The sequence below is a fragment of the Metarhizium robertsii genome, assembly GCF_000187425.2.
Source record: "Metarhizium robertsii ARSEF 23 chromosome Unknown MAA_Scf_9, whole genome shotgun sequence".
Taxonomy (NCBI): Eukaryota; Fungi; Ascomycota; class Sordariomycetes; order Hypocreales; family Clavicipitaceae; genus Metarhizium; species Metarhizium robertsii.
In genome coordinates this window covers 652,804-662,818 of record NW_011942237.1, presented here as the reverse complement: position 1 = coordinate 662,818, position 10,015 = coordinate 652,804, and the positions used below count along the sequence as shown (strand labels likewise).

General features: G+C 53.1%; 5 protein-coding genes across 5 annotated transcripts; 1 reads left to right on the top strand and 4 right to left on the bottom strand.

The window, feature by feature from the left end:
* Positions 1-47: 47 nt before the first annotated feature.
* Positions 48-519, bottom strand: MAA_11545 (uncharacterized protein; the record flags this gene model as incomplete). Its single annotated transcript, XM_011413540.1, has 2 exons — positions 48-147; positions 185-519. 2 exons carry the CDS (start codon positions 517-519, stop codon positions 48-50), a joined length of 435 nt encoding a protein of 144 aa, XP_011411842.1.
* Positions 520-1,051: 532 nt separating this feature from the next.
* MAA_01421 (ATP-dependent RNA helicase DDX18) lies at positions 1,052-3,005 on the bottom strand (the record flags this gene model as incomplete). Its single annotated transcript, XM_007819419.1, has 4 exons — positions 1,052-1,546; positions 1,611-1,972; positions 2,041-2,530; positions 2,607-3,005. The coding sequence occupies 4 exons, from the start codon at positions 3,003-3,005 to the stop codon at positions 1,052-1,054; spliced, it is 1,746 nt and encodes a 581-aa protein (XP_007817610.1).
* Positions 3,006-3,631: 626 nt separating this feature from the next.
* MAA_01422 (2-nitropropane dioxygenase, NPD) lies at positions 3,632-4,687 on the bottom strand (the record flags this gene model as incomplete). The annotated part of the gene is made up of 1 exon (XM_007819420.1): positions 3,632-4,687. The coding sequence occupies one exon, from the start codon at positions 4,685-4,687 to the stop codon at positions 3,632-3,634; it is 1,056 nt and encodes a 351-aa protein (XP_007817611.1).
* Positions 4,688-6,111: 1,424 nt separating this feature from the next.
* MAA_01423 (uncharacterized protein) lies at positions 6,112-7,422 on the bottom strand (the record flags this gene model as incomplete). Its single annotated transcript, XM_007819421.1, has 1 exon — positions 6,112-7,422. The coding sequence occupies one exon, from the start codon at positions 7,420-7,422 to the stop codon at positions 6,112-6,114; it is 1,311 nt and encodes a 436-aa protein (XP_007817612.1).
* A 1,325-nt stretch (positions 7,423-8,747) lies between these two features.
* On the top strand, positions 8,748-9,832 carry MAA_01424 (uncharacterized protein; the record flags this gene model as incomplete). Its single annotated transcript, XM_007819422.1, has 2 exons — positions 8,748-9,282; positions 9,336-9,832. The coding sequence occupies 2 exons, from the start codon at positions 8,748-8,750 to the stop codon at positions 9,830-9,832; spliced, it is 1,032 nt and encodes a 343-aa protein (XP_007817613.1).
* Positions 9,833-10,015: the final 183 nt, after the last annotated feature.

Below are 10,015 nucleotides of genomic sequence, written 5' to 3'. Positions count from 1 at the left end.
CAGCGCGACGTAGCGCTTCGCCGGGCGCAGCCGCACCGCCAGCAGCGTCACCACGCCGAGCGTGCCAAAGGCCGACGCCGCGCCCCAGAACAGGTCCGCCTTGTCGGTGCGCGACGCCCGCGCCGTGGCCCCGTCCGCCAGCACAATCTCGATCCAGTCAAACGTGCTGTCGAAGGCGCCGTACCGGAACGAGCTGCTCTCCCCCGACGTCCCGGAGAAGCCGCCCCCCGCGGTGATGCCCGGGAACTCCATCACCACGGGCGGCACGAGCCCGTGCGCGAGCGTGGCGTCGACGAGCTCGTCCATGGGCACGTTGGGCTCCACGAGGGCCGTCATGCCCGTCTTGTCCACCGAGAGGACGTGGTTGAGGCCGCTGGTGTCGATGGTGTTGTCGGCGCGCCGGTGCGACGTGCGCGTGCTGTTGGTTGAGCCGTGGTAGATGCGGAACGGCTTTTGCGCTTCGTGAAACGTCTTGACCTGGGCTGCGATGCGCCTGACGGCCGTGTCGTGGGCTTCCATGGTGGGAATGAGGTTGGGCGGTTGCGTCGTGACCCGGCCGGCCGGCTTTGGCGGAAACAGGGCCAGGAATGTGTTTCGCGTTTCGGCTTCTAGACAATGGGCATTTTCGTGGCGGCCAAGAGCAAAGCGAGTATGCCCATCTATCGCTGTATATACGTTATAGGCAACAGAGACGCAGTTGCTAAAACTACATGCAATGTTGACGTTTTGACCATGGGGTTTAGCGCCGAAGATGCCGGCTCAGCCTCGCACCTCACATGCTGTCATCCTGTCTGGTTTAAGCTCACACCCGCACGCTTGGCCGTCACAAGGCCACCAACAACCCACTAGGCTGCAACAACAAGGCATTCGTTTTATTCCTTGCTCATTCTCTTGTCCTAAATGCTTTTTCAAGTGCATGTCTAGCCTATTGCCACGAACATTGTAATACAAACAAGCCATTAGATGCGATTTCACCACGCCAAAACGCCGGTCCCGAGCTGTACATGCATCGCTCTTGATACTTTTCGCCGCCTAGTCAGAGGCATCCCCATCATCTGCGGCCGCCTTGTCGGACTGGCTGGCGAGGCTGGCTACCATATGATCTTCTGCCCTGCACCTTGTTCCTGCTCATTGACTGTCCTAGGTTGATGTCGACGCGAGGCGGGGTTGCGAAACCAAAGCTCTTGGCCACGCGCACCAAGTCCAACTTTTGCACGTCATATACCGATCGCAGGCTGTGTGAGCCATATGCGTGCAGGTATGACTTGAACGCCTCCTTGGCGCTCTGTTGCAGGTAGTAGTTCTTTCCTATCAGCTTCTCCAAATTGGATTGCACATTCTTGATATGTTTTGCAGGAAATTCAAATTCGACGACAGGCACGCGGGCAGTCTTGAGGTGTGAGAGGAATCCAACCTCGTTGGGTTGGAGGAACAACAGACTCCGACCCTTTGTATTGGCACCACGAGCTGTACGGCCGACACGGTGAATGTAGTCGCGCGTGTTATCCGGGGGGTCGAATTGAACAATGAAATCTACGGCAGGGATCTGCACCCATGAATCAGCATCTGTCACCGCGGTTCGACTGTACATTATTCCATTTTTTACTTACGTCGAGTCCACGAGCAGCAACATCAGTGCAAATTAGAATACCATGCTCGGCATTGCTAAACTCGAAAAAGGTATTTGTCCGCTTTTGCTGCTTCTGCTTGCCGTGAAGATCTAGCACCGGGCAATCAATGTAGTTGAGGAGCTCCGAGTAGTACTTGACCGAGTTGCAGCTACTGAAGAACACAATCACCTTCTTCTTCTTTTCCTTCATTCTCATCAGGAATGAGAAGAGTAAGATGAATCGCTTGTCGGCATCGCAAAGGACATAGCCTTGTTCAAGCCCGTCCACAGTGCTGAACTGCTTCTCTTCGTCGACATTGATATACAGAGGGCCGGGTCGCAGTGATATCCTTGCAAGATCCTCTGGGGTATACGTTAGCTGATGGGAGCTCCACATGTCTTGAATTCGTTGGATTACAAGAGCTACTTACCGACTTTGGTGGTTTGTGTGGCTGAGAACAGCATAGTCTGTCGGTCGTCATTGGATAACACCTTGACGATTTGGCGAATCTCGTCCTCGAAACCAACTTCCAAGATGCGGTCTGCTTCGTCGATAACGAGGGACTTGAGATTCTTGAACACAAATGGCGTGTTCAATAAATGATCAAGGAGTCGACCAGGAGTGGCAATCAGAAGGTTGACGCCTTTGGACAGCTTCTCTGCTTCAGCCTTTCTATTGGCACCTCCAATAACAATACCATACGTCTGAGAGTGATGTTGCATAAGCTCGCGAGCGACACCGAAAATTTGAAGGGCTAATTCTCGAGTAGGCGAGACCACAATGACGCCAGTGCCGTTTCTGGGCTTGAATCGTAGAGCGCTGAGGATCTCGATCGCGGGAATAAGGAAAGCAAGTGTTTTGCCCGAACCGGTCTTGGCCGCACCAAGAACATCCTTGCCTGCCAACAGCGGTGGGATAGCCTGTCAACTTATTAGCTGGCTGCTTCAAAGCGTGGTCTTGGCTGGGGGGCTTCGAAGGGAAGCTCAAATCACATACAGTCCTCTGGATGGCAGTCATCTTGGTGAAGCCCATTTCTGTGATGGCCTTCATCGTCTTCTCCGACAGCTTCAATTGGTCAAACATATCCGACTCAGCAGTCGGGGCCAGTATAGGAGCGCCGTCGGTGGGAAGATCTCCAACTGTGTCGTCGGCATCTTCGTCTTCTGCATCCTCAGCGATGGGGCCTTCCTCTGCATCCTCGCTGTTCTCCCCGTCCTGTTGTTCGTTCTGCTCCTCGCTCAAACTATCATTGTCTCCGCTTTCACTCTCGTCCTCCTCAGGCTCGATCTGTGGCGGTGGATTCTTGACCTTCTTTGACTTTTTCGAAGAGGCGGTGGCATTGGCAACAGCTTCGGCGCCATTGCGCTTCCGCTTCTTGGCAATTCCGTCACCCATTATATCGAAATCTGCAAGGGATCAAAGAGCTGCTTGTGAGTTTGTTTCCTTCTCACTCAAGAAATCCTGTCGTTGCTCTGCGTCGGTTGGTGCAGTCTCGCTATGTTGAAGGGTCTTTGAGGGAAAATGTCGATTCGATAAGTGGGATTTGCGATAACGAAAAAAAAAAGTTGGACCGGCGGATAAGAAAAAAATGCACCCAGCCAACCATGGGTTGTGCCCCACATCAGGAGGTTGAGGTGACTGGCACCTGGCCCGTGCGCAGATCTGCTCGAGAGAAATGGCAGGAACTCACGAAACAGCCTTCTTCATTACACTAGTCTAGCCATCACTTTGGCATGAGACTTTTAAAATGTGTCATATTTCTGGACGGCGGTGTTTTCGTTTTTGTAAAATCCGCATGATAATCTCACATACTGTCTCTCCCTACTTGTACACGCAGCGCTCCTCTAGAAAACTGACATCGCGCATGCTTAGTCCTCCTCTAACAACCAAGGATGTCAACAGGAACCGTGACTGAATTCTCCCACGTCAAATTACCCTCCAAACCACGACACCCCTTTCTTGGGTCGGAAAGTTTCCACCATGCCTTTTTATCGTCTTTTAATTGATATACTTCTGGTAATTTACAGCTTGCTCTTAGAATTCAGATACACGTTGGCCAACTTGAGTTGGTCCACGGCCTCGGCAACCATTTCGTCGACAATCTCTTTGGCCGGCTGGATCTTGGTAATTGCCCCAGCCACCTGGCCCATGAGATGAGGAAATTCAATGTCCTCGCGATCATTTTCAAAGTCGTGCTCGATGGGGACAATACCCTTGTCACAAAGCTCCTGGGCAGCATTACCTCTAACCTGCCAGCTCTTCAGGTATGGGTTGAGTCGGGCTCGCAACGGCCGGCCCGTGAGAACCAAAGTACGGTCCGTCTCGGAGAAGTCGCAAGCAACAACGGCCTCCTTGTGTTCCTCGGCGCTAGCGGCCTCGGTGCAGGCGACGAATCTGGTACCGACCCAGACACCGACAGCGCCCTGCATGAGAGAGCTGGCCAGGCCACGTCCGTTGTGAATACCGCCTGCGGCAAGGACTGGAGCCGTCTGGCCCTTTAGCATGGCTGGCTTGTAGCGACGAGCAACATCGACAACTGCCGGGATCAGCACCGAGTTGGCGACATCACCAGTGTGGCCGCCTCCCTCGGTGCCCTGGGCACAAAGCATATCGACGCCACGCTCAAGGGCCTTTACGGCGTGCTTGGGGTGGCCAACCATGTTCATGACTAAGATGCCGTGTTTATGAAACTTATCAATGACTTCCTTTTCAGGAACACCGACGGCGCTGACGAAAAGACAGGCACCACTCTCAATAATCAGGTCCACAAGTTCGTTTAGTTTGCCATGTGTGTAGTCGTGGTTCGTCTTTCGAGCGCTGCCACCGACCTGGGGCAAGGCCAAGTCAACGCCAAATGGGAGATTAGGCTGCTTAAATCGGGCCTTCATCTCAGAAATAATTTCGCGTAGCTGCTCCGGTGTGTACTGGAAGCCGCCGACGACGCCGAGACCTCCCGCATTGGATACAGCCGCAGCGAGCTCTCCGCCTGCCGTGTGCGCCATGCCAGCAAGCATGATGGGATGCTGAATCCCCAGCAGCGTGGTCAGCGGTGTTGTGATGGGACCGGACGGCGCCATGGTTGATTATGTTTTGTTTTTCGGAGCAAAGAAAACGGAGCAAAAACGGCTATGCTAATAATACTGCGCAGGTCAGAAACCAAAGGTTCAACATAGGCATCCAGGTGCCTTGCGGGATGTCGAACGGGTCAGCCATGCGACGGGCGCGTAACTTACTGTTTCGAAAAAAAGAATTCGTCAATCGCTTAATGGTAAAGGTTATGCGACCAAGTATTTGTGGCAAAGGAGAAAAGACAGAAACGACCCGAATCTAAAAAAGCAGATTCCATGGGCAAAATAAATATGACGAGAGATTGAGGAGCTTCATCGCGCTTCACGAGCCAGCCTAAAAAAAAGAACGCCACGGACATGGGTCACGGTCCCCCAACGCACCAGACAGACTCCAATTGGGCCCACGGCAACCCGCAAAAAAGAGGCCAAAACGGGCCATGGTCGCTCGGGTCGCGCTCCGGAGGCGCGGGGGAACCGCCCTGACCGTCGCCTCCGATGCGGGGAGCCGACACCCAGCCGAGGCTCGTCGGTCCCCAAGGCCGTCCTGTCGTCTTATTTCGTACGAGTCGGCCAACACCCCCTCACTCAGCAGCTAAAACACATCCAGGAACGGCTATTGCAATGCCCTAGGTTCGACGTACCAGGAATGTGAATCGATTGATCGATCGCGGTTTCGAACTGACTAGGTCTGGAGCAGTGATGCCTTTACCTCCTGTTGTACTAAGTAAACGTAGCTTCCATAGCAAAAGATCTTTGTCCATGAACAAGCATACACCAAAATATGATAGCATCTTCCAGTATAGGGTGTGATGGCCGAGTATCTGATCTGGTGAATGCTCTTGCCGGTCACTAACAACTTATGTCGCAGCGAGGCCACGCCAGCCGAGCAATAGCAGGCGATAATTCAACGCAGTCTGGTCAAACCAATAGACCCAGAAAATCTGCCAACTCCACCAGCGTTACTAGCATTGTACCTTGCATTCAATGTTTATGTTTCTGGCACCGTTCCCCGAAACAAGGGCACCACAGGCAGCAGGTAAATTCCTCTCAACTCTATACTATACGAGCAAACGGCTTCACGGGCTCAACATTCACGGAGCAACTGCTCCACATAAAAATATCCCGTCAATACATCGTTGCATTGCAGTCGGTCGTTGTATAGTATGACTTGCCGATTATTAGCGGCCACCTCGTGCGTACCGACGAGTCATGGGCCAAGTTCTAAAAAAAAAAAACACTGCTCGGTACAGCTACGCTTGCTAATTGTCACAAAATTCCATGCTGCTTCCCAGGTCGCATACACATGCCCTTGAGCCTCCCATTCGCGTCGCCCAGAAGAGTATGCGCTCTACAAGCAAATGACGCAGAATACATTAAATGAGCCCCATAAATTGCTGCGTCCAACGAAAGCAGCATCTGCATCCAAACTCTCACTATCCAAAGCGTGGCAGTCGCGCTGCGTGGAAAGCCGATGTAGACCTGCTACTCGATTCATACGGATCATCGCCTCCACTCCCTCTTGGTTGGTCCCTCGACACCGCAGTTGGCGGCGGCGGCGGTGGTGGTGATTCTCGTCCATCACGATCCTGCAAAGACTTCACCTTATCCTGAGGTTCGTGGATCTCGTTCATTGCGACCTCGAGCGTTTTCGCCTCCTCGATATCGTGGACTTCTTCATCGACGCCCAGTCCCCTCCCTGAAGCAAGCTGCGAGGCAGCCATCTTCCTCCTCGCCTGTTCATCGTGCTCTTGCCTCTGCAACCTCGTCTCTTCGGCTTGTAAATCCTCCATTGGCGGGAAATGAGCAACGCCTGGCGTCGGGGGGGCCGTCGTTGCGTACTCGCGGGACTCGCTGGACGCCGTAGATCCCAGTGTTGATCTTGAAACGGTTCGGGAAGAAGCCGCAAGCTCTCCAGCTGGCCGTTTTCCTTTACTGCTCCTCGTCTTGGCACTGCTCCTGTCGTCCCTCTTTACCATGTCATACGTCACGTCGTCATCCAACGGCACCGCATCCTCCTCTCCCTCCCCGTCGCTGGGGAACAAATCTCCTCTTGACCGGTACGAGTCCGACGTTCCCCCGGACCCTGTGGTCCCGCTCCGTTGCCTAGGCATGCGCAACACCTCCCCGTAGTCCGAGTCGTCGTCACCGCCCAACAGCGGTGCAGATTCCCCGGCGCCGTGCTTGCCAGGGTGGTCTTGGAGATCCGCTGCGCTAGGTTTATATCGTAGCGTTCCGCCCATTTTCCAGGGCAGTTTACTCAAGAACCCAATGGGTTGTGTGCTCGGAATAATTGTGGCATCGTTCTGGCTTGCCTTCCTCCTCATGCCTCTTGTCCCATAGCTCATGCCACGTTTCCTTCGAGGTTGCTCGTTCGTCTCGCCGCCATGTCTTCTGGCGCTTCCTGTGCCAGCTAGCAGGCGGTCCCAGTCCTCGCCGCCCCAGCTGCCCAGGAGCCCGCCTCCAGATTGCTCCTCTTCGTACCAGTCGTCGTAGAAGTCGAAACTGAATTCGGCGCTCTCGCGGGCCCGTTGGCGTTCGCGACGACGACGGAGCCGCTCCTCGGGGTCGCCTAAGCATACCGTTGTGCATTGCTCGATAGAGTCGGCTATTGACGCGAGGCACGGGTTGATATAGTTTTGCTGGAAGGTGAAAATACCGGCTGCTGCGTTTTCGGTGACGGTTTCCGCGTCGTGGGTGATTTGGTTCCAGCGTTGGCGGAGACGGGGGTCTTCGAGGAAGGCCATGTTTGGGGTAGAAACAAATCGGGCGCGCAAATCAGCTTGCCGCAGCTGCTGACAGCATAGAAGTCGTGGTTATTAGGTCATGGATTTTCGGGGATGGTTGAGGGCTGGATGTTGACACAGGATGCGCTAGATTCCTGGTTCGCCAGAACATGAGCGCCCGACTCGGGGTCCGGGAATGTGACGGCTTGTCGAGATGAATGAGAGTTCTGATGAGTTTTTGATTCGTGCGCGCAGCGCGCAGGCGCAATTTGGCGATTCGCAATTCGCTTCCGTGTAGGGTTTGGATGATGGTCATCGGTACTTTGAGGTGCAGGTCGTCGAAACGCCTCCTCCATCAGCCGGCACGTGCGAGGAGTCCAGGTGGTCTGGTCCTCAGTCCTCAGTCCAGCTAGGAGAGATTTATCAATACCCAAGGACAGTGGTGATTCGACAGCCAACGGCTAATTGAATAGGAGTAGATGTGCGAAACGTGGAATTAAAAACAGAGCTCAAACTCAAATGCCAGCGAGACTTGCAACCTCATTGTGCAACCAGACTGTCTTCACCAGCCCAAAGCCTGATTGAATGGCCACCAACGCCTGGGTCACAAGTCGCGGGAGGTACCTCGGACTTGAGTGTCCCATTGAGCCAGTCCGGTTCTTCTGCACAGGCCTAAAAAAGCAAAAGTGGCAGAGAGTGGGGCCACCCGCAATGTCAAGTTGTCAACGCAATACAGAGTACAGTGAACCTGCTCTATAACGATCATGTATCTTAGCGATAGTCAAGTTATTACGATAATTCACGGTCATCTAAGGTTTTTCCCTAATAAATCGTTAATAGTCAGGTTACTAATAATATCGTAGGCATCAGGCTTAGTCACCATATAAATCAGGGCTTTTATCCAGATGTCGTTATTAGGGGCCTGCTGAGGCCTATAGGGCCCCACATGTGAGGCCTACAAGGGGCCTATAGAGGCCCACATTTAAGGCGCACAGCGCGTTTTTCTAGCCGTAACGCGGTCAAAAAAAAACCTATCCTTGTAAATATACCTTATCATAATAAATATATATACATAAAGATATATACCCTATAATAGTCGCACCTTTATGATAGTCGCCGAATAACAATAAGAGGGGCCTCGCGAAGTATATTATTATAGGCCCGGTTCACTGTACTTGAGCATCAAGGTACAAACGAGACTGATTGGCTGGTTGATATTGGGACACGTCCTTCATCTGGTGTTTGACGGCATGGAGGAAATATCAGACATGCTGCCGTGATCACGAGTTCCCTTTGTAGCCTCAATCCATCCTTCTCATCCCAGATCTTGTCGCGCCAGAGGCACAATGCCGCCTGTTCGGTCAACGAAAAAGAACTCGCACCTCGAGAGCAATGCACAGCAGCTCAGCATAGAATCTTTTTTTACAAAAGGGGTCGCCAAGGACGCGTCAACGTCGATAGCCAACCCGCCGGTCATCTCTGTGGGAGCTTCCCCTGCTGCAACTGAAGCTCTTGCAGATTCCAACACCCCCATTCCCGTGCAGAATGTCGTCGCCCCTGCTGAAGTTGAAGCTCCTGCAGATTCCAACCCGCCCGACAACTCTGCGGGAGCTACTTCAGCTGCAGTTGGTGCTCTTGCGGATTCCAACACGCCCCCTCCCGTCAAGAAAGTCGCCAACGCTTTCCAGGCACTTCGGCCCGATTCCAAGGGACAAGTGGAAGTCTATTTTCAGTCTGATGCGGAGTGGGAGAAAAGTTGGCAAACGAAACTGGGCCACCGGACAAAGAAACTGAGCTTTGGGAGCTCGTTTGTCCTGACTAAGAAAGCTTTCCAAATTTTGGACCAATGGTCCCCATCCATGACAATGATAAATGGCTTATGTTCGTCCCATCCTGCAGTCGACATTTTGAGCAGCTTATATCCATAGGCACAGGCATCTGCCGCAACCTAACACACTTCGAGTTCCAGCATACAGATGTCAGCTATGGCGCGCACAATGCGAATGAACTCACCCCCGGCACCACTGTGCGACTGGCGCGTATGTGTCCCAGCTTGCGTTTCGTAAGACTGCAAGGATGCCGCAATATCCAGACTGACGCCATGCTCATCGCCTTCCTCTCCAACTGCCCTAATATAACCTATTTAGAGCTTTCCGGCCCCGCTTCAAGCAAGATTACACAAGCTTCCTTTGATGCCCTGCTGGCGCATCCAAATTGGGCTCCCAAGCTCAAGACGCTGTGCATTCCTCAGCCTGGCCCTTATGTGAAACGGGAGAAGGCCTGGTTGAAAGCTCTGTGCGCGGTATCCAAAGAACGACAGATGCTAACGATTCAGGTGACTAATATCAGTGAAGAGAAGAAATGGGGTGACTGGGAGCTTACCACTTCGGCAACGGAATACCGGAAAGGGAAGAAACTTCGGGTTTGGTAGCAGACATTTTACTCATAAATGGCATCCAGAACGCATGCCCGCGCCGGCTCTGGGAAGAGACAAGTTGAAGTAGGATGCCTCATCTACTGCATGCGAATTCCGTGGTATAATCAATGGCCCTCCGCGATGAGGCAAAACCAGCGGACAGTGCTTTTTTTTAGCTCTTTTTTTTTTTTTTTTTTT